The 26,451-nt window shown below is 40.3% G+C and overlaps 1 protein-coding gene and 2 pseudogenes across 2 annotated transcripts in view; all 3 read right to left on the reverse strand.

Annotated features, from left to right (window-relative positions):
- Positions 1–26,451, reverse strand: part of Cpb2 (carboxypeptidase B2 (plasma)) — a 63,193-nt gene that overhangs the window by 26,110 nt on the left and 10,632 nt on the right. For both annotated transcript variants that reach the window (XM_005409097.2, XM_005409096.2), the window contains exons 2-6: positions 16,281–16,356; positions 14,209–14,333; positions 12,447–12,555; positions 7,075–7,176; positions 4,078–4,182 (exon numbers count right to left, since the gene is read on the reverse strand). In XM_005409097.2, coding sequence (XP_005409154.1) covers positions 4,078–4,182; positions 7,075–7,176; positions 12,447–12,555; positions 14,209–14,333; positions 16,281–16,356 — 517 coding nt within the window. The remainder of the gene's footprint in view (positions 1–4,077; positions 4,183–7,074; positions 7,177–12,446; positions 12,556–14,208; positions 14,334–16,280; positions 16,357–26,451) is intronic.
- LOC102018316 lies at positions 4,543–5,115 on the reverse strand (annotated as a pseudogene).
- Positions 22,485–22,973, reverse strand: LOC102018014 (annotated as a pseudogene).

The raw sequence follows: 26,451 nt of genomic DNA on the forward strand, positions 1-26,451 counted from the left end.
CGGCAAAAGCGCCTGCCTGGCAAGCGCAAGGTCGTGAGTTCGGTTCCCGGTACCGGAGAAAAACCAAAAAAAAATAAATAAATAAATAAAATAAAGAAAGAATAGAGGGAAGCAGGGTGCCAAGAGACTTTCATGCCTTTAGAAGAAGTGGCTGACAGAGGCTGACCTGAGTTGGATATTTTCCTAATCAGCTATAGGGTATAAAATCAGAGTGAGTGGTGATGTCCTAGCTTGTCTTCCTTTCTCAGAACTATAGAGATGAACTACAGGTAGAGTTGCATAGATACACAACAATCCAAGAGATAGTCTTCATTAACTGTGACTTATTATTTAATAAAGTATTCCCGGATTTGAATTTTCCCGGTTATTTGTGCTTCAAAAACACACATTTACCTAATCATGCCACTAAGGTAATATAACCTGTAAAGTACTGCTAATTGTGTAGTTCTAGATTAAAATGCTCAACTGTGATTAAAGACATGATTTTTTAAAATAACATTTCAGGTAGCTCGAACTTATTTGTCCATCTTATATTTTTTACTTTTAACTCTGGTGTGTGTACCATGGGCCTGCCCAAACGTGTTATTTAGTGGTTTTTCACAGTACTATGTGGATGTATTTACAGTGTGGTTTTGCATCTATCTAGTGAATGAATCACCCTTAATGAGGTGGATGGCCAAAGGAATTATGGAATGCCTGACACACGAGAGACAACACATAAATATTTGTTGAAGGTATGATTTATCAATAAGGCAAGTAGCCTATGTTAAATCGTGGTTCCACTATTTAAAACGAAAGGAAAAGAGAGGAAGATAGGGTATGAGGGATTACAGGAATGAATGAGTGACTAGAGGAGGGAGGTAAAGGGTGGAATGACTGATGTGGCACAAGATCACTCAGGTCTTCCCCTCCCCTTGCTTGGAGTGTGCGAAAGCTTCACCTTTTCTTATCAAGACAGTAAGCCCTCACCATTTGACAGAAATAAATTAGTATGTAAAGGCACATCAGACATTGCGTGGAAGGTTTACATAAACTATTATGCTCATTACCATTAGAAATGTAGTAAAGAGCTGTCTTTTCTGTATCAGTAAAGAGTCTTTACTGATCTCTATTAAATATACATAATTCAGACATTATCCAATGGCAGTATAGTAATTAGCCCAATAATAGCTAATATTTAGGTACCTTCTGGACCTAAGGTTTTTATTTCAGGCAAAACTTGGAACAGAAATTAAAATTTCAAATTCCGCAAGGGGATGTAGAACAGTAATTCTTTTGGATTAAACAATATGCTGAGTTATGGAGAACAAAAAATGACTTTGGCAGTAGTTTTCACCTTTGAAAAGGAAGAATAGTAATTCAATGCTATAAGTACTACAATAAATAATAATAGAACATAAAGGTAGCTCCAAAGAAGAATAGTTAATTCTGGAGTTGTTTAGGGTCGAACCTCTGGAGGGCAAGTTGGGGGGCAAGAAGTTGAGGGTTCAGGTAGGTAAGAGGTTTGCAATACAGCCCAGAACAGTTAGTAAAAAAAAAAAATCTGCAAAGGAGCTGACAAATTTGAAAATAAAAACAATATTCAGAATATCAGAAAATAACAGCAATAATATACTAAACTTTTTGAAAGCGTTTATAGCAGGTAAAAGGAATGATAGAAACAGTAGGAGAGGAAATGGAGAAGTAGATTAAGTGGCTTTTTCTAACTTTCTTCGTGGCCATATTTGGAATCTAAGGATCAGAATGAGCATTATTTCTGACACTCAGAGAGCGGCCGAAAGAGAAATTTGTAAGTCAGAACTGAAGTGAGGTGTGGTAATGCAGAGTTCAAGGAGGGAGAAGCTGGGCTGGTAGATCTGGCACACAAACTTTGAGTTCACTCTGAAAGAGTTCAAGTGTTGGAGGGGAATAAAAATGACGAGCAGGCTCCAGGGAATTACCTGGGGGCCAGTAAGTGGCAATAATAAGAAAAAGAAAGTAAAAGAGTGTTACAACCAGGTTTTAAAAGTCAAGGGAGAGAAGAGTATTGGCAGTATTAGGATGGAGAGTTCTGATGCACACCTCTTGTCCTCTTAGCATGTGATGGTGGGAAAGAAAAAGCAGCCTCTGACTTGATGGAGCCATGTGAAACAGCATCCTTGCCAAGTCACACAACCTAAGTGAGGAGAGGAGAGAATTCTGCAAAGGCCCTGAAGTTGGAGAGAGCCAACTCGGCGTGCAGTTCTGTGAAATTTCTCCAGGAAAGAAGCGCAGAGGAAAGAGCAAAGAGCACATTTGTGGCGAAAGTACCAGGCCAGGTGTGATGACCGGCATCAGGCCAGGAGAGGCTCACTGGGCTCTTAGAATGCACTCCACCCTGCGCGTGGCTGTGGCAATGCTGACTGCACAAATCAGCCTCAGCTTCTGCCTTTGCAGAACTAGAAGACATGTAACTTTGGCCTCTTGAGAACAAAGGCAAGGCACAGAGAAAAATGGCTGGCTGCAAGCTTCCCAAGGTAGGTTACTATCTTCTCAGAAACTGGATTGTAAGATTTCTGCAATCTCCTTTCTACTAAGTTATAGAAAGGCAAGAAACTTAACAATTAAAATTTCAATTCATATTTGAGCATACTGACTTTTTAAAGTAAAATTTACCCATACAAAAAGTTTTAAAAGTTAAATATTTTATTTTATTTTTCCTCAAAGAGTTGTTTGAATCATCATGAGAGTCAGGTGATCTGGATTAGTTTTAGGAAGGCTGGGCTGGAACTTCTTGTCAAATGTTTATTTTTTTAACCTGTTTTTTTTTTTTTTTTTTTTGGTACCAGTAATTGAACTTAGGACCTTGCACTTGCCAGGCAGGCGCTGTGCCGCTGAATTGTATTCCCGGCCTCTGGGATGGAACTTCTTAAATGTCCATTCAATAGAATATAGAGGGCCAGGGATTTAGCTCAGTGGCACAGCACCTGCCTGGCAAGTGCAAGGTTGTAAGTTTGATTCCTGGTACCAGAAAAAAAAAATAGAACATAGAGATCACATTAACTCAGCCTACAAAAATCTGATTTACATTGTTGGGGCAAAATACCTGACTGTATGATCCTCAAGCTGTATCTTATTCTCTGTTGAATCTCCAGGGGATAGAATCTCCTATGCATTTTATAAATAATTTTTGCTTATACATAAGTTTTCATAAATTTTATAAATAATTTGTGAAATAAATATTTTAATATTAGAAAGATTAAGCAAGTAGGTAAAGGGTAGGTTGTAGAACAGAAGGGAAAATGTCACGCTAAGAGGGATAACAATTAGGAGCAACTTCACCAACATGATTAGAGTCAATATGGACTGGAGTTTCTTTCCAGCTCCTTGCAGATTCATCAAAGGAATGAGAAAACAACGTTCTTTCTTGCTTTCACCTTTCTCTCTCCATTATCTGCTGCTCCCTTCATTAAAACTACCCAATTTGAGTAAGGTTCAAGATTAGAAAATGAGTTCTACTAAGAGGTTGGTAAATTGAAACCAATCTCATTTGGTCCAGATAGTATCAGTGGTGGATGGAAACTTTTTAGTAGCCGCTGAGATGCTGCTCTAGGGGGAAACGAGATGGTTAGGCAGGTGACACTGGATAGACAGATCTAAATGACAATCTTTCAGGTTCCTAACTCATTTATTTTATGTTATTGTGCCTTTGTAGATACAAAGATTACAAACACTGTTATCAGAAAGATAAATGTTTTATTTTTCCAGTGCCATGACTCTTATATAAGTCATTTGTCATGGTTTTATATCTAGATGTCTCCCCTAGAGTTTCATGTGCTCAGGGGTGAGGCTTTTGGAAGATCTTTGGATTATGGGGGCTTATCCATTATCTAACAGGCAACTTAAGTACTGAAAACACAGTGCTCAAACTTTATGTGCATAAAAGTCACTCAGAAAACTTGTGAATATTGTGGCTTCTCCAGCCTCACTTCCAGATTTTCAGTCAAGAGTACCAAGATTTGAAGTGGGAAGTGCAGTTCGATTACAGCCCAGTGGATTCTGACACAGGCGATCATGGATACCCATGTTGAGAAACACTGACCTGGTATGAATACTTACATAGCCTATGAACCATAAGCAGAAAGCTGGAGAGATCCACTCCCTGGCATGAATTCCACAGTCAATCCATATGGCATTCCTTGCCGTTTGTTCTTTTCCAAAAACCTGCTCAAAGAGTACCAGAAAGCAGAAAAAGCACGAAGTCTTAGTATAATAATTTTTACTTACATGGCACTAATATTTAATCTCTTCAACAAATCCACAGAATGTATATGCATTGCTTTAAGTATTCCTTTGAGAATTTTCAAGGAAAATTAAAATCTAGTGAGAACAATGACATAGCTAAAGTCACACTACTAGTGGGAATTGGGACTGAAGCTTGCAGCCTGGCATCTTGATTTAAAACTCTCTTTATCCTTCCACAATTATTTTTTTAATCAATAAAGACCTTTTATTGTCTCATTAAAATATATATTGGTCTTACAATAGAGAAGCTTGTTTCTGTGCCTGGATAACTCTTGGATCTTACTCATCTGGCTGCTGAACTGTTCCTTTTTCGGAAACATAGATACTATCCGAACAGTTTCTGATGTCCTTGTTTTTGACTATTGTGGCCTGCTGAATCAAGGCAGCTGAATTTGAAACAAGCTCAGTGTCATTTCCCTCAAGGATTAGCTCATCTTTCTGGGCTTGAGATACTGAGCAAGCAACACTTGCCCTCATACGAACCCAGCGAATGTATTTTTCACCCAAGAAATTCCAGATTTCAATAACAGACCCATTGTCCTGAATAACGACGCTGATGGGGAAGTGAGTGTACATAGACCTCATCTTGTACTGGAAGCTCAGCCTAACACCCTTGATCGTGTTCTGTGCACTGATTGTGTGAACAGTAGCCAGTTCCTTTCTGTTTCCCCACCATTTGTCAACCTGGAGTCTCTTCGTTTTCTTCCCAAGGAGACTGAGTTCTACACTGATGTGGTTGAAGCCCCTCGGCAGAGTTCCTCAGGGGCTCTTCACAGTAACTGTGCGTCCCTTCAGCATGATGTCGACATTTGCTGGAATGTGGACAATCTGATTGCTGAAAATGGTCCCCATTCTTGCACAATTACTTGGTCACTGACAGCTGCATGTGGAAAGGTAGAAGCAGACTAGAGAGCTAGTGTTTTGGGCCATATGGTTACACTTCAGTGAGAGGTGGATGGGTGTGTATTGGTCAAGCAGCCTTCCACAGGAGGTGTGGAGACATAGTAGGGACAGAAATGCCCCCATCATTTTGCCTAGAGTGAGCACTTCTTAGGCATGGACTGTTTCTGCACCTCACAAAAAAAGGACTGCACATGTAGCTTCACACAGACTGATACCAACAGATTAGGGGTTGGAGACCTTGTTAACATTCACAGCATCATGTACTATAAGGGGCTAAATCTCTGGAAAAAAAAATTCCCACCCTTTTCTCAACGATAGCCTTTGAAGTCTTTAGAAGAGTTATCAAGAACAGTTTCAAAATTAGTCGTAATTCATTTGATTTAAAAAATTAGTACAATTCAATTTAGAATGTGGAGGAAAGGAAGAAGATTGTTGTAAAATCTAACAGTATGTAATTTTAAAATAAGAAAAAAAAGAGATTTAAATATTCCCATATACCACTCTGATATCCAAATATACGCCACTCTGACAGCCAGCAGCAAAGTAAAGAAGAAAGTCAAATGGCCACTAATGGCTTAACTGTGCAGCCAGAGAGAACTATCTGACTGACTTAGTCTATTCAATGTCAAGAAAGTTTCAACTTGCCTGGATTAGTTGCCATACTTGGCATTTCTAACTGCAGAGCAAACTCTTGGCACTCTTTCTGACACTGGAAATATAGAGGAGCCCCTGAGATTCACATATGCGCATATTCTGCATTGAGTGAGACTAGGATGAAGGTATCCAGGGTGCATGCTTTTCCAAGACATGCATTAGGGTTCCAGACACACAAGCTCCAAGAAGTACACACAACATTGGTGGCATAAACTTGGGTGGATGTACCATTACATGGACCTAATCCAACTGACCAACTCAACCACTAATAGGACCCCAAATTTCACCTGTCTGGTTTGAGTTTGTGCTGTAAGTTCATTTCAGGGACTGATTAAAACTGAAAACTCTTGACTCAAAATTTTATTTTTGGATGACTGAAGAGACTCACCTATCATAATGTAAATAAATTCTATGTTACTAAATCTAATGTTTTTTCAGCAATCACATTTTTTTCAGAGCTTCTTTTTAATTATTTAAGGGACAGAGTGGTAAAAAACAGAATCACAGAATCAAAAACTCTAAGCAGGTAGGTATCGCTATGTCCCCTACACCTAAAATTCTATGTTGAATTTTATATAGCTGTAAACCTTTCTTAAGGCAAATTTATCTGAGAGAAGAGACTGTATCCAAGGTACTGTAAGTTGATCAGATTCTTTCCCATAAGATATGGCAATGGAAAGTAAATAATCAAATGGACCATGATTGGAGCAGAAGACATCATATGAGCCCTACCGCAAAGAACTCCAGCATCACCCCGCTTTCTACCCTTCCCCAGGTTTGATTGTTTAGCTTTTACTTTGGTTTCCAGCAAATGCCTCTCTCTGTGTCTCTCTCTCTCTGTCTCTGTCTCTGTCTCTCTCTCTGTCTGTCTCTCTCTGTGTCTCTCTCTCTCTCCTCTTTCTCTTACACACATTAAGTCCATCTATCTGAGGTGATAATGATGCAAATAAAACAGGAAGTTGAAAAATAATCTAGATTATCTTATGAATGTGAGTGCCAAAGCTCAGTGTAAATGAAATGGTTCATCTACTGTCACATATTCACAGGGAGAGTCAAATCTAGAACTAGAACTTCCACTCTCACACCATCACTTTATTATTAAAAGAATACTGAAAGATAATAACTGACCCCATGCATAGCTGGGTAGTAAAGTTGAGAGCACTTAGAATACAAATATTTCCAGAGCTCAGAGAAAAAAAGATGCTCGTTATAACAGACAGCACTGGAGAATTAATCCCTCCTCTCACAACGTACCTTTAAAACATAAAGTGGACGCTTCTCGTAAGAGGATCCGATGTGAATTTTTCTAAGCATATCAGGATACTTCTCAGTTACTACTTCTATCCAAGAATAGATCTGTGAAAACAAATACAGGAGGTTAGCCACAGGACAAGTTCAAAGTATTTCTCTAATTACTGGAAGCAGATGGCTTCTTCAAAAAATGAGATTCACCTAAAATCTTTGTAGATGGAAGAAATGAAGAGCTAAAACATTGGGGTGGGGTTTTTCTTTTGCTGTTTAGGAAAATTAATAAAATTAAATTTTTGACAACTTCAAGTTTAGAGAAAGTTAAAAAGTAGTAAGAAATACATAACAAAGTCGAAAAAATTAAACTTTAGCTTATGAATCCTGAAAGTTACTTTTAAAGCTCATTATATCTACTTCCTGCCTCTGTGCATCACATCTTTTTACTATTCATTTAAGAGTTCATGATTATATGAGACTTAAAGAAAGATAAATTTATTGTTCAAGATTAAGGAAGCTGGGGCACTGGCTTTACCCAGAACAAATATCAGTGTCATTGTTTCCCACTGAATGTTTGTGCAAGTACAATGAGACTGGCAGCATAACAAGAGACAGGGGAGGACAGCCTGGAGGATGAAACAAGAGAAATTTGATTTGGGCCTCTCGCTTTGGTCAAAGTTCAGTGGTATTTGAAATTCCATCAAGATGACAGCAGGAAAAAATCAAAAATTCTAGGACCGATTTTATGCTAGCATCTATATCCAAGCAGGCACTAAATTCTCATGTGGTTGGGGATCTCTGGGATTGGGTTTGGTCATAATACAGAACAACTTCCCAAAGACCATAGTGAAAACTCTGTACCTTGTGAAACGGGAATGATCAGCTCTTGACTTTATCTCTGGGATCTTTGCTAGTGGTGTCTTCAAATAGCAATCTTAGCAGTAGATTACTTAAGTGTAAGTGTGACAAAAAAAAAGAAAAACCACACACAAAAAATCCAAAAAACCCAAAAGAAGAAAATCCCCCTTCCCATTAGGTCATTGCATGGAAAGGGCTGCTACAGAATCACTGCTGAAGAAGAAGGAAAAACAGCTCTTATTAACTGCTTGGAAAGAATTAGGGCTAGAGAGTGGGGAAGAAAAGCCCAAAGCATTTTCTGGAGTATCATACGGGTGGACTGACTTGCATACACCAAATTCATGTGTTAAAGCCCTAACACCCGGTCCCGTAGGATGTGGCTGAATCTGAAACTAGATGGTTAGGTCTCAAGGCCCTAGGGGAGGGTACTAATCTGCTCTGACTGGTGTCTTTTTAAGAAGAGGCAGTTAGGACAGAAAGAGACCCAGGATATGGATTATAAATATTGGACCCACAACTTAATTGAGGAAGGGTTTATTTTTTGTTTGTTTTTTCTTATAAACGTTACGCTGATTTATAAGCACTGCTCTGGGAAGTTATAGTTTGTCCACGATAGTGAGTTATCTAACTCTGAACATACTGCAGATGGCAATTACAAGTCATAACGGTGAGAGAAATCCACAGCTGGCCTGTTGCAGCCAGCACAGAGACAAGAGTAGGGTAAGTGGAGGGATAGAGGTGGCCTTTACAAGAAAAGAAACAACGTAGGATACTTCAGAAAGGAGTGTTCTGCACTGGGAGGAGACATTACAATACAGAATTACAAGTGTTTTAACTCCTGTCCTGTCCCCAGTGAAATCACACTTAGAAACCCTTAGAATTTGATTAAAATTGAAGCTTGTTTTGCTCTTAAAATTTTTAATATTTCAAAAGGCCTGCTTCAGTGATGTGTGAGCTCCTGTCAGCGATGTGCTCGAGGTGGGCAGCCCACTCACACTCTGAAACAGGTATGCACAGGTGCGTGTGTGCCTTTAAACCCAGCCCTGAGGCTCAGGCTACTGCTATTGCTGCGCATTCGCCAGTTAACTGTCCAGTGTCCTCGATGTAGAAGATTGGGCAGACCAGGGACACCCTCAGGTGGTAATGAAGGACCAGGAGACACATTTCCCACCCCTACCCAAAAGGAGCTCTTTATTTCTAAACCAGTGTTGGCATCCAGCGACCAGCATAGTTTTCTCCTTTTAGGAAAAACACACATATCACATACTCATATATAATTTTTTTGTTTTTATATTCAAATACAAAAATACTACTTTACTTTGTGTTGTAAATAGAGGACAAAGGAATAAGAACTTTTTCTTCTTTTAAAGTAGGGATATCCATCAGTCTACACTCAGTTTTGCATTCATGGGAGGGAATGGAACCCAAATTAAGGAAGCACCGCAGCAGAAGACCAAGGGCCCTTTCCTCCCTCATTCCCAACCCTCCTCTTTCTTACCTAATTTCTACTTATAGTAGGAAGTTGGTTATACTTTAGGAAATTGAGCTTTCCACCAAGAGGGGAGAAAGCCTCACCTAATCAAAGTCATGTTTTTCCTCTTTCAGCTGCCTTGAAAAAAATTCTCTCCTCCCCTGTTCCTTCATGAACACATCTGCTCTGCCCAGACAGGTACACCTACGGGACAAGCACGCTTGATAAAGTGGAAAGCAGTGGTTAGTTTCCCTGCCTGCGCTCCCACTAACACATTAGAAAGTTTCTGTGATGGAGAAAATGGGGCAAGGGTGTGGTGGGGGAAAGAGACTAAGGACTTGATTCCTCTGTCCCGGCCAAAGAAAGCAAGGTTCACAGAGCATGAGGAATAAGAAAGACCTGGATATTACAGCCCTTGAGGTACAACAGGGACAAGTGCGAGATAGGAAAGAATTAGAGTAGTGTGCAGATGTAGGAGTGGCTCCATGCTGGAAGTCTAGTCCACTTAGTGTTTGTACTGGAAGGGCTTGTCACCAGTCTTATAGAAAAGACACATGCAGAGGAGGGCCCTGTCACAGCAGAGGGGCCACAGGGGGCAGAAGGAACTTTCTCCTGGACGACATCCAGGGAGTGTGGATCTGGTACTGTGGTTGGCTCTGTCAGTAGAAAAGTCCATGATGTTGGAGGTTCCACGGAATCCAGTCAGGTCCTGGATGTTGTCCAGGCCTCACTTGGGACAATAGGTGCAGATGTAGTACTGGTTTCACTTTCTTAGTCTCTAGAGGCTTCCCCAGTGTACTTCAGGCCATCCTCTTCCCATGCAGCCTTTGGGCTGAAGTTGCTATAGCAGCTGCCACCATCCCAGTTCCCAGGAATGGGTCTAAGTTCAAAGGCTGTTGTCACTCCAAGGTCTTCATGTACACTATGCAAGAAGAAATGGGCTATCCAGAGAAGATCTCGCATGGATATTCTTTCACAGGGGTTCTATCTGGAATTCCCACTGGACAGGCATGATTTCAGCACTCACCTCTATACTCTTGCTCTGGTGTACAAGCAGGCCCAATATTGCCTCTTTCACAATATCCCTGCCATAAACTTTCTCTGCTCCCATACCACCATAATATGGACTTTAAGACCCAGGGAACTGTTGGAAGCCCAACCAATGGGTACCTATCTGCCCCCATGAGAGTATATTTCTGCTCCATTCCCAACCAGAGGTGCTGGTTGCATACTGTAGCAGTCAGCGCTTACTAAAGAAACAGGTTTAATGCAAGGTATGCACATATATAGGCATTTACAAGATTGGCTTACAATGGCCACCCAGAGTCAGATGTGGAAAAGTGCAAAAAAGCTGTTTATGTGTGGAGATCTGAAGGATCTAGTTGAAAGCCTGGAACTAGCTATAGTGTCCCGTGTGAGTTTGTCCTTATTTGCACTTTCATCCCTCGTGAGTCTTTAATCAGGAGGCTGAAGGGTCTGCCCTGGAAGGCAACAGACAACGTCCAAGATGAAGGTAAAGATGAGGGCTTCTCTGAAGAAAGAGAAATGAGGCTTCCTTCTCCGTTTCCCTTTTATTCCATTCATGCATCAAGACAGTTGGTTGGTGCCACTCACATCCACTGCAGGTCTTCTGTCTTCAGTACATCTCTTCAGCCACACTCAGAACTATGCTGATCCAGTTTAATTGGGCATTTCTTATGCAAGTTGACACAAACAGTAAACCATCACACATTTCTTCCTTGTCCATTATCCATTTACGGGTGTACCCTAAATTGGTCTCTAGGCTTCCAATTATACTACTTAAACACTTCATAGACCACCTGATTATTGTGATCTTTGCAGAAGCGGTCTTGAAACAGCCATAGGGATAAAGTATATATCACCAATGAAGCCCTCAGTGCAGAAAGTGTGAGAGCACCAAAATTCCACTCAGACAGCTAGCTCTTCTGCACACTTTTGCTCACAATCTGGGGTGGCAGTCCTGTGGCATGGCTCTCCTCCAGTGCTGTCAACCCAGATACACGTCTTGGACTTCATTGCCCTCAGGCAGGAACACATTCACCTGCTTGATGCCTTTGTTCATGCAGGAGCTTGCTGAGGTGCCCCCAGCGGAAGATATTCTGGGCAGTGAGTAGGTGCACGGCAGCTGTGAGAGTGAGGTGAGGACAGGGTAGAGGAGGCCAGCGTACTGTCAGGTGCCCAGGTCTTCTCTCATTCTTGATTCTGCTGAGAGGTTTATTTTGACTCACGGTTTTTAGAGGATTTGCCCATGGTTGGGTGGCACAGGAAGGAAAGGTATTCAGCCCATGGTAGCCAGGGAGCAGAGGAAAAGAGAGGGAAGAACCAGAGACAGGAATTCACCCTTCCAGGTCAGCTCCCGGGGCCCCACCTCCTGCAGGCCTATTTCTTACACCACATTCAGCTACTCAACTCAGCAATGGATGAATGCACAGATGAGCACACATCCCAATGATCCAGTCACCTTCCACACACATAAGACTTGGTGGGGGGTTATACCTAAACCATGATGTGAATACACAGAGGAGAAGCCACACGAGGACACAAGAAGCCACCCAGCTACAAGTCAAGGAGAACAACCTCAGAAGAAAACAAACCTGCTGACATCTTGACTTCACACTTCTGGCTTCTAGAACTGTGAGCAAATAAATTTCTCATGTTTAACCTCCACAGACTGTAGTGTTTTGTTTTGGAACCCCTAGCAAACCAATATAGTCATAGACTTGTTTTTTCATTATTTCCAAGTAAGAAAGCTTTTTTGAGTGGAAGAATTAACATATATTTTTTAAAATTTTTTAAAATACTTCTGTTTAAATCATTCTACTTTCCCTATCAAATTCAATATAACAGTGACATATTCATTTTCTGTCGTTTGCAAATCATGCCTACCTAGCTCCTCTGTATTTATAGCCCAGACTGGCCTCGAACTTGCAATGATCCTCCTGCTTCAGCCTCCCAAGTGCTGGGAGTACAGGCCTGTGCCACCATACCCAGCTTAAAAATAGTAACTTTGAAGGGCAGTGTGATGACTTACTTCATTTAGTGAGTGATATTGTTCATAGTATGAGGAGGAGGCCCGGGGACTGACTGTGTCATTAGAAGTCTGCTGTCGAATAAGATTTTCCACATCTCCCATCAAGATGCTGTGGGATAAAACAGAAGTGAGCTGACTTCCACGCAGAGCACTGGCTTTCTCACATGGCCCACTACAGACACAATAGGCAAGAACAGGGGAATAATGGTGAACAGATCTAATAGCAACTGTTCATCAAGGTAAAAACATCACCATCTTACACTGTGATTAGCTGACTTCACCATTTCAGCAGAGCCTCAGTGTGTGCTGAGCAAAAGTAGCTCTCTGGGTATGGCTTCAGGACATCCCAAACCTCACCCTTTCCCACCAAATCTACTTTTCTAGACTGTGATTCTTTAATATCCTTTACATGAACATGTAGATTAATGAACACTTTCTTCAATCCAGAGTAATATTTTATGACTTTTATCAGCTAATGGTCAAGGAGAAGCAGAAAGCCTTTTCTTCTTGTTATCCACTGGCCTATATCAGATGTTCTGCAGAGTCAAAAATGATCAAATCTCTTCAGAAATGGAAATACAGGATAAGAGAAGATATCAGAATGGCACCTTGCTTATTCTATTAACTAGGTAAATACATTCGCTGAATTAAAGCATCAACGTTAGAATGAACAAATTGAGATTAGCTGCCATGTTAACAAAGGTTTCTCTTATTTACACCAGTGGATAAAAGCCAAGGGTTTAGGGTTATGGGTTTAGACCAGTGGTAGAAGGGTTGTGCAGACAGCATGGGACCCTGGGTTAGAGCCCCAGCACCACCCCGCCCCCAAAAGCCAAGGCTTTGACATCAGAAAGATTTCAGTTTGACTTCTAGTTCCACCATATCTGAGTTGGTTAACATGGAGAAATTCCTTTATAAGATTTTTAAAATTTTCTTTAAACTGGAATAGTATTTATCACAAGGTGAAATAGGAGTAAGTGCTACAATGCGTAGACCAGCTCAGCACAGTTCCTGGAAGGCTGTGAGCACCGACACTCGTGCTCATAAGTTACAGCACATTACCTAGACACACAGAAGAGAGCACGGTCCCAGGGAAAGTATGAGGGAGCAGGAGGAGCCTGGCAGCTGGGCATGTTGGATAAAAACCTACAGAACAGGGGCTAGTGTCTGAACGGAAAGAGTTAATGACTTAAAACCTTTAAAAAATCATTTATTCAACATGGTAGTTGTTATCTTACTCTCTAATATCAGAACTGCAGCACGAAGAAGTTACTAAATCCTACAAGATAATATAGGTAAATAAATGTCAGTGGCAGTCACCAGCCCAGGTTTTCTGCAGAGTCAGACTTTCTCATTTAGGGCCACATATTCAGAAATGTTTGCTAACTTTGTGAAGGAAGAATTAAAAAAAAAAAAAAAAATCTAACCCTCCCAGAGCAGCTTTTGAAAAGCAGTACCACAAAGCCTCCTATGGTTCTATAGTGAACAACAGTTGTGGGTACACAGTGATCCTGAAAATGGAATAATGAGAGCCTTTACAGACCACTGAGACTAACCTTCATTCCAGGTACAGCGCTGTAGTTATGAGCAATTGAACCGTTTGTCACAGAGCTGGGCCTTGGGCTTTATCACCAGCCCACTTCAGGGACTTTCATGTTGTCATGTTCAATGTACTTTATTGCTCCAGAAAGCAGTTATACCATCTCCTAATGCACAATGGATGTTTATAATAGCTATTCAATATATATCAAATTATGCCTACCTGAATGGAATTCTGCTGTCATTTAAATGGGCTTTCACATTGCTTACATCAGACGCATTCACAAAAAAATGGACTTCTTTTTTCTTTTCAATAAATTCAGCTGTTACTGGCTGCCAGAGAACAATCTATAGTTTCAAGAAGCAAAATTGATTAAAAACAGTTGTTCACATCATTCTCATCTGTAGCTAGAGCCATAAAAGAGGTATCTATAATAGAGATATGAAAAGAAAATTTCTTGGCTACTGGTACTCATCCACACATATGATGATACAAACATTATTTTTCAGTGAGCTCTTTTTATTCTTCTCTGCAATTTTAGTTGCTAAAGAGGGCCTGGAACCTACTCAATTAATATTTGACAAGAAAATGAATGAATGAATGAATATATAACTCATCTATAAAACTGGACGTGTATGTCAGATCCTTAAAGAAAAAACAAAATTTGTCTAGCAAGAAATTTGATTATACAGTACATTGATTTCATTTAAGCCAGGTATGATGGTATATACCTGTAATACCAGCACTCTGGGAGGCTGAAGCAGGAAGCTCACAAGTTCACGCCCAACCTAGGCAACTCACTGCTTTAGCAAGACACTGTTTCAAAAATAAAAAAGGGTTGGGGATGCAGCTCAATGCAAAGGCCCTGAGTTCAATCCCCAAGAACCTCCCTGCAAAAGATATTAATTTTATTTAATTAAAAACTCCGTGTACTTCATGTTGCTATTGTGTGAATATTCCTTTCTGTTAGTCTAAGCATGGCCTTTAGACAACGCCTTCCAATAATATTTACATTTTTTCTAGTTTACTGCACCTTTCTGAGGCACTTTTACACCATTTCCTTTGATCATTGTCACATCACTTTGATATAAATGAAGCACATATTATAGTTTTCATTGTTCAGATGAAGAAATTACCCTCATGAATGATTTGTCTAAAATTATACATCAGATAGTAGAACAAGAACATTCTAACCTCTGAACGCTTTCTCCAGTGATATTTCCTCTCTATCCTGTGTGATGGCCATGAACATATGCCACTCAGCTCTTCTGTTGCGAAGAGCATGAGTGAGCGTTGTTGAGTGGTTGCCTGTTCCAGCGGTCACTCGTCCCTGGCGATCCATAATGGGCTGAGGCCACACTGCCCAGGGCTGCAGCCAGCTCTGGTTGAATACTGTGGGCATGCTGCTGCAAGCCTATTGCTCCCAGCTATGAAAGAGGCTCTTACAACAGGTTATTTAGCTAAAGGAGAGCCCTGTGCTAGCCCAGCCTGTGTTGGAAGTGCTCTGTAGTCTAAGATCCTCCATGCAAGACCCTCTTTCCTGCAGAGGTGCCAGACTGCACCATGCTCAGAGGTGCTCTTTGCTATTGCCATTTCCCTCCTTGCTATCCTTAGCAAGCAGTACCATTTTCTGTTGCACTTCTGACTTGGTGTGGCTTCTGCTTCTTGCAGAACACTCACAAAGCCATCGCTTTTCTACCACGATGCTTTGTAACTCATCTATTTTCCACACCTCACACATTCTAAAGAAATGGGTCCCAGGCATGAGAAACTTTTTCCACTTTTCATTTTCTATTAGTACACATTTGCAGTACATAATAATTACATCCCTCACAAGGGTTGGTGTAGGTACATAACACATTTTACATCTCCTTTTCATCCCCTTTCTCTCCTCTCCCTCATCACTCTCTCCATTTCTTTGTTCCCTTCTTTTTTGTAAAAGAGCCATTTCCCCTTTTCTTATTGTCTATCTTTCATTTTGTTCTTTATTTGTACTTTGAGTTTCTCATATATCTTGGTTAAGGACCTACTCTTTCATAAGCAAAATTCTACTGGACTAATGTTACTATAGCAACTTTACAAGGACAAATGATTATAAAATTGTCTGAGAAACCAGTATCACAAAGGAAGGTTTGATTTTGGGATGAACAAAGTCATGTGATTATGGGAAGGAGTAAAGCCTATAACAAAAGATTTCATACCAGATACATATGTCAGACAGACTTTGAGAAGAAACGTAGCATACAATATTCATACAAAATAAAACCAATATAAACATAAATTAGGGAAATTACCTCATAGGTTGCACTAATATTCTGTAGAACTTGAACTTGCCTGGAAGTTCTAGGAAGAGCAGATAAAACCTGGCCACTGGGGCAAAAAATAAAAATGTGAAAATTAGGTACATTATACCTGGAGAAATTTCTAGATAACTATAACAAGGAAGTAAATGTAAAATGTTAGCAAGACTGATGATCTCAGTCAGAGCAGATGTAAAAACCAATATATTCTTTCTTTTTTTACTTTTTAATTTTTTTCCTCTTAAGCAATTGTAAAATAGACAGCTGTCTTGAATGGAGGTTTACAGAGTATAGTTCTTTTTTATCTTGTGTGTGTATATGAAAAAAACAAAAAAATTGAATTTGTCTTTATTGGTACACGAAAGTAGAGGAAATTCTCATACACTGTTAATGAGAATGTAAACTGTATAGTCATCATGGAAAAATAGTATAGACATCCCTCAAAAAATTAAAAATAGAGCTATGATTTGATCCAGTGAGCCTAATACTAGAACATGAAATCAGTATGTCAAATGCCCATGTTTGTTGCAGCACTATTTACAACATCCATGGAATCAACCTTAGTGTCTACCAGTGGATAGATGAATAAAGAAAATGTGGTATACATGTATATACAATGAAATACTATTCAGCCATTAAAAAGAATAAAATACTGTCATTTCTGACAACATGGGTGAGCCAGAGAACATCATGGTAAATAAAATAAGTCAGTCTTATAAAAACAACTGTTATACTTGTACATGCAGTCTAAAAAAGCTGATCTCACAGAGAGAGCGCAGAAGAGCTGTTGCCAGAGGGTGGGAAGGGTAAGGAAGAGAAGGTGATTGGCAGAGACTTGTCAATGGGTACAAAGTTGCATTTAGACAGGAGGAATGAAGCTCGATGTTCTATTGTACAGCAGAGTGATTTTGGTTAATATTATAATGGCTATTTCAGAAAAGCCAGAAAGAAAGCATCTGATTGTTCTCACCACAAAGAAATGATATGTATGAGATGATGAATATGCTAAGTACCATGATTTGATTATTATGCACTTTACACATGTATCAAAGCATCACAGTGTATCTCATCTCATAAATATGCATAAGCACTGTGCATCAATTAATAACAAAAGTAAAAATTGCTTTACACTTGAAATTGCATTTTCAAGATACATAGTGAGTGTTTATGCTAATGCTTGCTTATTTCTTTATAAAATAAATGTCTATTACAATCTCGCTTAAGAAATCCAACTTCTTTGTCATCCTTGAAGCTCCCTGTGGGTTCCTTGTATCTACCACTCTAAGCTTTCATGTTCTTTTACTTTTCTTTATAGTACAGATTCTTAAATATCTATATGGATTTCTGTATGTGGGTTCTTAAAGAATACACTTAGATTTATTTGATCTAGCTTTATAGACATGGTAGACGTATGTATTCTTCTGAATCTTGTCTTACCTGCTAGACCTCCAGTACAATGCTGAATAGAAGTGGGAATAAAAATAGAAAATAATTTTTAAAGAAAACCTTCTAATGTTTTACCATTAGAATGCTGTGCAAGGTTTTCAGTGTATGCCTTTTATTAAAGTAATTCCTACTGTGGTGAATTTTTATCATGAGTGGGATGGATTTTACATGTTTTAAAGAGATGAGCATATGGATTTTGTTTTAGTATCTTAATTTGGCTTATTATATTAATATATTTCATAAAAAGCTAACATTTGGGTTAATTGTTGTTTTCATGGTTTCTTTGCCATATTTCTTTGAGCCTTGCAATGCCAACAGGGCTGTGAAGGATTCTTAGTTTCTTGTACAGACTAAGCAATAGATTGCTATGCTTTCTCATGCACTTCCTTTATTTTCACATACCATTCACTCAGAGAGAAAATAATTTCTTAGAAAATTTTGACCTATCTGCAACATTCTAATACAGTTATAAGCAATGGCCCAGGGAGCCAATCAGAGGGTTCTCTGTGTTTTGACCCAAGTTTGGGTCTTTTGAGGACTGAGTCTATCAAATCAATACTAGTCTTCTTTGTAAATGATTAGCCTCAACGAGGAGAAGGTCTATGCCATCTGTTGGCTCCCAGAGTCAACACTGATGTTTCTTCTTAAGGATGAAAAGAAAACTCTGAATAAGAAGCCCCAGGACCCCTTATTGGGTTTGCCCCCCCAGTAGGCACAACCGCAGTGAGCTCAGGGTGAGGGTCACCAGGAAGGGGCAACAGCTCAAGGAGGGGAAGAAAATGATTGAAGGTGATGAATATCACACCAACAGTCCCTTCATATCCAAATTTGTGGAGAGAATTCGAACAATGTATGAAGGATTTAGAAAGCTTCTCCTTCCCTGAGATACAGTCCAGCTCTTCTAACATGTTCCCTCTTCATGAGGTATCGATGGGAGGAGGGCAAACTGAATTTGTTAATGATACATCTCCTCACTAGCACTAAAATTAGGAATGTTGAAAAGGAGATACAGCCAGGCGTGGTGGTGCATGCCTGTGACCCCAGCACTTAGGAGGCTGAGGCAGAAAGATCACTATGAGTCCAAGGCTAGCCTGGACTATATAGTGAGTTTAAGGCCAACCTGAGCCACCTAGGAAGACCCTGTTTAAAAAAAAGAGGGAGAGATGCAGTCATTACTTAAGGATCCCCAAGAGATAGGGGAACAATTAGATCAATTTCCAAACCTATCCACACATAGGGGCTGAACTGATGCCTCCCCTGAACATTTTATTCTCCAGGTGTGTGTGTGGAGGGGGATAAGAAACCATTAGAAAAGTAGCTGTGCTTGCCTGGGAGAGAGCTCCAGTCCTCATGGGCCAGGTGCAGCTGCAGCAAAGTAAAAGCTCCCCAGTGAAGAGCCTAGATGGACTAATAATGTTAAAATGACCAAGGCCAAATGTGAGCTTTAAAAAATTTAATAATCAAAGGGATTAAAGGAATTAAAGAGTCACACACACTTGGGTCCCAAGACATCTCTAAGATATTTGAGACTCAACAGGAGTAGGAGGGAATCCCCTTTGCCTTCTTTCCAAGCTTAAAAGACCAAATGAAAAAATACTCTGGGTGGATCCACAGGGTCATTTGGGATAAGGTCTCCTCAAAATTAATGTTGAACTAAGGGGTGGCCTGACATATCAAGAAAGCTACAAAAATTAGAGGGATAAAATGAGAAGCCAATTGAGGAGTTACTCAGAAAAGCACAAAAAATTTATGTAAAAAGAGAGAAAAAAAATCATAGTCTCCACCATAAAAAGAAAGAAAGAAGAGAAAAGTGATTGAGAAAAAAATAGATTAAGTCTCCACATAAGGGATTAACAAGAGCCCATTGTTACCAATCTTAGCTGATTGAAAATATTGTTTTGGTTTTCATTTTGAGTTAGTTTTTTTCCTAAGAGTTCAATCCAATTAAATATAACTGCTTAATGTGTTCTGTATGTTATTTTGTCTGTTAGTCTACCTGTTAATCTGTTTTAATAACTGGTTAAAGTATGTGTAGCTGCTTCATTAAAGATTTTTTAGCTCATATCAACTTTATTGTTTCTTTTATTTTTGCCCTTGTAAACTCTGGCTCTCAAGAGAATGATCCAGGATGAAGCTCATTACAGAACAAAGGCTAATACCTTAGAGGGCACTTATAAATAAAAGCCTTAAAGTTTGGTAATATAAACTTTATATGTAGCTTAGGCTAGTGTATATGTTTATTTGTGTGTGTATTAACCTTCAAACATGTATTACTTTCCCAAACACCCTACTTAAATTGATTCATAGATAAATAGACACATTGATATTAGCTCAGATGCTTTTCAGTTTACAAAGTGCAACAGTGGGCTGATTTGTATCAGTTAGTAAAAGTAAAGATGTCTTTAAAATTGGTGACATGTTTCCTTTCAGGGTGTTACCCAGTCAAAATGACATCAAAGTTGATTTTATAAATACCATGTCTATTGTTGTCTGTATACAATAACTAAAAAATACATGTGTATGCATATAATTATAGCCCACTGAAAATGTTAACTACTATGATTGGTTCTCATGCATTATTTATAAAGATGGCTGAGATAACTAAGTGGGGATGAGGACACACCTAAATAAGTATCAGTAAATATATTGTTGTAATATATTTAAATTGTATATTAACTAAATGTTTCAGTTTTCCTAGCCCATATTCAACTGCTGGAATTTACCATCCACCTCTTCCAACGTGGTGACCTGGTGCTGATAAAGACCTGGAAAGAGGACAAACTCTAGCTGACCTGGGAAGTCCCCTGTCAATGCTCCTGACCTCCAGAACAGCCCCAAAGAGTGCTAAAAAGGGGTGAACTCACCATACTCAGGTCAGGGGACCCATAGGAAACATTAGGAGCTATCTTTATCACCTGAAATATTGTTAAAGCTGACTCTAAGAAAGAGAAAAACAGCAGTGGTCCCGTCTCTGGAATCCAATTTGGATGGCTACTATAAAAAATAGAGGTTGAGCTGTAGGATGAGGAGCCTGGAAGGACTCGACTATCCCCTTAAGCTGATACTTAATGTAACTAAAATCATAGCCCCTCTAACTATGAGATTTGATGACTGCCAAGTGCTATCTTATAAAAGTTTAAAATATTGCAGGACCAGACTCTAGGCAGATTTGTCCTTATGAGCTGAATCTAACTTGTCTCAACCAAAGGCTACCCTAACTAACTCCCTAACTCCCAGAACAATGATCCTACAAAGGTAGAAACAGTCTAAAAAAAGACTTGAGGCAAACAGAGATTGAAACAACTAGCCAAAAGGCCAGGGAAAACCAGATTGCTCTAGATATGTTATTGACAGAAAAAGGGGTATCTGTGTCATGTTGCACTTGCATCCCTAATAACACAGCCCCAAATGGGACCATCACTAAAGCCTTAATGACAAGACCTCAGTATCTTAGCTACTGAACTCGCTGAAAACTCTAAAACTGATGATCCCATTACAGCATGGCTAGAAAACCAGTTGGAAAAATGGAAAGGCTTAATGGATTCTGCTGAGACATCCCTCAATGTAGTAGCTGGGATGTTAAGTGCCATAGAGTACTGCGTCATTCCCGGTGGGAAAGGCCTGGCCTAAGGACTCTTCTTGAGACCACCTTGACTAAGAAACTTTTGTGGTCTATCCACGACACAATCTCTTGCTATTAGAGAAAAGAGTCAACTTATTGTCTTATGATGAAGAAAGTCAGTTAGCTTTGGAAAGATTTGAGAGCTCAAAAGGAAGATGTGAAAATGGGACCAAGGATCCTATAATGAGTGGGAGAGATTGTAAGAGGTAAAAATATTTTTAATTGGTCTATATTTCATTAACCACTCTAATAAACCCTTATTCTTAGACTTAGCAACTAGCAGAGAAGGACACAGAGGCTGCAGAAAGACTCACACCACAGATAAGGTTCTGGGGTGAGAGATAATTGCTAAATAAATCTTCCCAAATCCTGGGAAGCCAAAAGGCTAGAAATAACTACAAAGAGAAATACAGAGGGAAGAAATGATAAGAAGGGAAAATGGGAGGGAAACAACTGGTGTAGTATGAAACACAATGCTGCGACAGACTGTGACTTCAGATCCCAGGCTATAGGAGGTGGGGCAGGGACCCCTGTGGGTTAGGAAGGAAAACATACAGTTTCTCAGCTGGGGCATGCCTGTGTGTATACGCACCATTTTGGCAAGAGTATGGGTTAAAGGCCTCACTTTCATTGCTTCTGGAGTCCAATTTCTTTTTCATTTTTGGCCTAGAAATAAATTTATTTCTTACAGGTCTATAAACACTTAATCATCAGAAGGAAATTGGCTCACAGAGACCATAACCTGGGAAATTTTATGCTAATGCCTGGTACAAGTTTGGTATAAATATTCAGCCACTGCTTAAATACATAGGTTCAAGGATATGCATTATAGCATTATTCATAGTAACAATAACTAAGTGGGGATGAGGACACACCTAAATAAGTATCAGTAAATATATTGTTGTAATATATTTAAATTGGATACTAACTAAATGTTTCAGTTTTATATATATGTGTGTGTGTGTGTGTATATATATATATATATATATATATATATTTTTAAAGGTTTCTTTGTTTGACAGCAGGGTGGGTCAGCCCAGGGCCTGACCCGTGTTCTGCAGGGCTGCGTGGCGGCCACGTCAGTGCTGGCGTCAGGGACCCAGCAGGATGGCTCAGCCGGAATGCGCTGTTTCAAGGCTTTGTGCTCATTTTGCCCGCTGGCCCTTCTCGACGGGCTTGCCGATGTCCTTACCCCTGAGCCTGAGGCCAATGGCTCTCTCGATTTTGCCCAGAACCTGGTTATTTGGAATGGCCCGTCCACTTTCATGGTCTGCGATGACTTATGGCTTTTCGTTGATTTTCGTGGCCAGATCCTTCTGTGTCAACCCCTTGCTCTGCCGTCCCCATTGGATCACTTTGCCCACCTCCAGGGTCACCCGGTCGTGGTGCTGCTCCTCCGTCTCCCGGTCCAGCTTGGCCGTGTTCTTGGTGATCGAGTGCTGCTTGTTCTGTCCAGCAGCCCATTTCTTGGAGGTGTGCACATCTTCGCCTCGTCTCTGAGCTGCTAAGATGGCCTGCTTCGACTTGGCCTGCGCGGCCGTGGGGCCCTTCTTGCGCAGCACCGTCACGGTGTCCCAGTCGCTGTCGGCCATGCGTGGCGACGATCCCTCTGGCCGCTCCCGCAGCTGCTCGAGACCTGCCTCTATTTTTTTGGTTTTTACTTTTTTGGTTTTTTTCCGGTACCGGGAATTGAACTAACGATCTTTTCCGCTGGAAAAATAACTGGAAACCTATGTAAATAAATACTTAGTAGCAATCAAGCTGTTGAATGGTGGTGTCTCCACATTTTAAGAATGTTTTGAAGTCATTGTAAAGAATGTTTGATTTATAATAGTTATGAGGTGGGAGTTCATAATGTATTAAGAAAGAGAAGGAAGATGTGGTGGGCTATGATCCCATTTTTGGAAAACTAAATTAGAAAGAAAAAGGAATAAAACAAAGTTATAAATAAATAATGAACAGATTGTTTTCATTGATTTTGAAGGTGAGAAATGGTCATTGAAGGTGAGAGAAAGAGGGATCGAACAAGATTGCTTTTAAAAAGAACAGTCTTTCTAGTGCCAAAAGGGGAAATGATATTCAACTGACATAAAATTCTCTACAGGGACCTATAAATGCAAAAAGAAATGCATGAAAGAGGGTAACCACTAAAATGTTAAAGTTGTTTCTTTTCATGGTAATGAATCTTATGTTTTGCCATATTTACTTTAAAAACATAAAAAGAGCTCTTATTCTTTTATTTAATCAAGAGAAGATAATTAAAAGCTACTTTGACTGTGAAAAAGCCGCTACCAAGCTTCTCAGTGATGCCGGTGACCATCCACCTCATCTCAGTCTCCACATTCCTTACTGTTCTCATACACAGAATGTCTTCTGGGCCCACGTTACAGCATAGTCAGTCACCCTCTGGCTTTCCCAGCCTTACGTAGTATTTTTAAAAATTCTAACATGTCTCATTCTATGAATCTTGATTTCCTTCTTCATCATCTGTCACATTAGTTCTGACATTTCTGTTTCCCTAGTGCAACCCATTGTTTCCTCCAAGCTTTTAAAAACCATCCTAGCAGCTCATTAGTACTATCTCCCAAAGATCTAAATAGAGTATTAAATCCTTGAAGTGAGCAAGTGCACCTTCTTTGGGGCATGGTCATCTAACCTGCCCAGCCAGCACTTTCACAGCCAGGCTATGTCATGACTTTCCCCTAACTGTTGATTTGGAGGTGCAGTGGGGAAGTGAGGTAGGTTCTGAGAGTCAAATGCAGGATGAGCTCCCTGACAGCAATGGAGACAATGAGATCCCTGTGTAATAGAAACCCCACAGCAGTACTTCACCACCAGTAACAAGTTAGGCACAACTGTTGCAATGAGCAGCGAGGTCAGAGTGGCAGGCAAGGAGACACGACCTTCAGAAAACTACAGAATTGATTAAGAGACTACGGGGTTCTTAGAGACAAGACAGATGAACAGCCAACAAAATATTGCTTGATCTCTACAATCAAATCCTTTACAAATCAAGGATGGGTAATGAGAGAGGCTGAAAACAGTTATCTCAATCAAAAATCAGTTTTGGAGTCAGTTCTTAGACCCAGAATTTCTTGGCTGAAGGAGAAATCAGGTCCTAAAAAGGGAAGGCCTTACAATAGTGTGGAAAGTGTTGAAAATGACTGTAACTCCAACAGCCCTTTATCAAAGAGACCAACAACAATTTACTCAGGTAACCCTGCAGAGTGCAGAAAGGGAAATACATCAACATTTTGTGGTCTTTTGAATGCAGGGTCCCAGTTGACACTGAAATCTGGGAATGTGAAGTCCAAGACAAAGCCTAACTCATAGTGTGTGCACTGAATCCGTGGATTCCCCCAATGATCATTTCTCTAATTCCCAGTAGTGGGAAAAAACTGAAAGAGGATTCTCTGAAATTGCTTTCCAATCAACAAAGATAGGAAAAGATAATTTTACTCTATCTTGTGGGGTTGGGAGACGATGCTTATTAGTACCATCCTTAAAGACCTAAAGGGTTCAAGGATGGTGGTCCACATCAAATCTACCTTTAATTCACCAGTCTGGCTCCACCAATTGTGACCACTGTGCTGGATATGTTACCATTGCAAGGGCAATGCCTCAGGTACATGGCATTCAGCTATTAACATGCCATCCCCATCAAACTTAAGAATCGGAAATTGTTAATATCCACTTAGTATGGATTTAAGTATATATACTTAATAATCTTGCTTCAGCATAATTAACTTTCCAACTCTCTGTGAAAACATACTCTAAAAAGAACAAGCCTGAGTCAGGAATGGTGGCCCATGCTCATAATCCTAACAGTCTGGCATGGAGGGGTAGGAGGATCAAAAGTTCAAGCCTAGGTTGAGCAACTTAGCAAGATCTTGTCTCAAAAATCAAAAAAAATAGATTTTCTATTTTTATTTTTTTGAAGACATTGCCAACTATTTCCATAGTGGTTGTACTAATTTACATTCCTACCCACAATGTAGAAGAGCTCCTTCCTCAAACCCTCACCAGGATTTGTTGGTGGTGGTGGTGATGGTGGTGGTGGTGGTGATGGTAATGTGTGTATATAGGTATGTTGCTGTCGATGATGATGATGATGAGGATGATAGTGATGATGATGATGATGAAGAAAACCACTCTGACTGGAGTAAAATGGCATCTCAGAGTTGTTCTGATTTGCCTTTCCTTAATGGTTAAATAAGATGAACATTGTTTTCATGTATTTAGTGGCTGATTTTACTTCTTTTTTGAGAAGTATCTATTTAGCTCATTTACCCATTTTTTGAGTGAATTATTTGTTTGGGGGAGGTAGATGGTTTTTTATTCTTTATATACTCTAGATATCAGCCCTCTATCAGAAGAGTAGCTGGAAAAAATTTCTTTGTCATTCTGTAGATTGTCTCTTTGCTCTGTTGACTGTTTTCTTTGCTGTGCAGAAGCCTTTTAATTTGATGTAATCTCATTTGTTGATTCTTGATATTATTTCCTATGCTATTGGAGTTCTGTTCAGAAATCCCTGACCCATGCCTATGTCTTCCAGTGTTTCCCCTGTATTGTCTTCCAACCATTTCAAAGTTTCTGGGGGTGGGGAGCGCCGGTCTTTGGACCGGCAGCTCACTTCGGGCCTCGTAGGCCCCCGGAAGGAGGGCTTCCAGCACACAGGGAGCCACGGGCGGGGAGCACCTGTCTTCAGGATGGCTAGCTTCCTGCCTCGTAGGCCCCTGGAGGGAGGGCCCCCAGCGCATGGGGAGCCATGCGGCAGCAAGCGCTGTTGCACGCCGGCCCTCAGGCCGGCCGTCGCCGCTCAATTGAGATCTATCATGACACAGAGAAACAGTGACACAATTGGCCCACCATGCACCAACTGCAGTTGCCCACCCACGGATGTGTGTGAATCATTCAAACTTTGAACAACCCCTGGGAATACATGCCATACAATGGGCCACTCTTACTCCTGCCATTGGGAACTGGAAAGGTCCAGAGCCAGCAGAGGAGCAGCTGCTGAACAAGGACTCAGAGAACATGAGAATGCAGACTAAGCCCACGGAGTCAGAGGTCCAGTGTACTGGGGTCACGAGAGCC

The sequence above is a fragment of the Chinchilla lanigera genome, unplaced genomic scaffold (assembly GCF_000276665.1).
Source record: "Chinchilla lanigera isolate Chin_1 unplaced genomic scaffold, ChiLan1.0 scaffold00117, whole genome shotgun sequence".
NCBI lineage: Eukaryota > Metazoa > Chordata > Mammalia > Rodentia > Chinchillidae > Chinchilla > Chinchilla lanigera.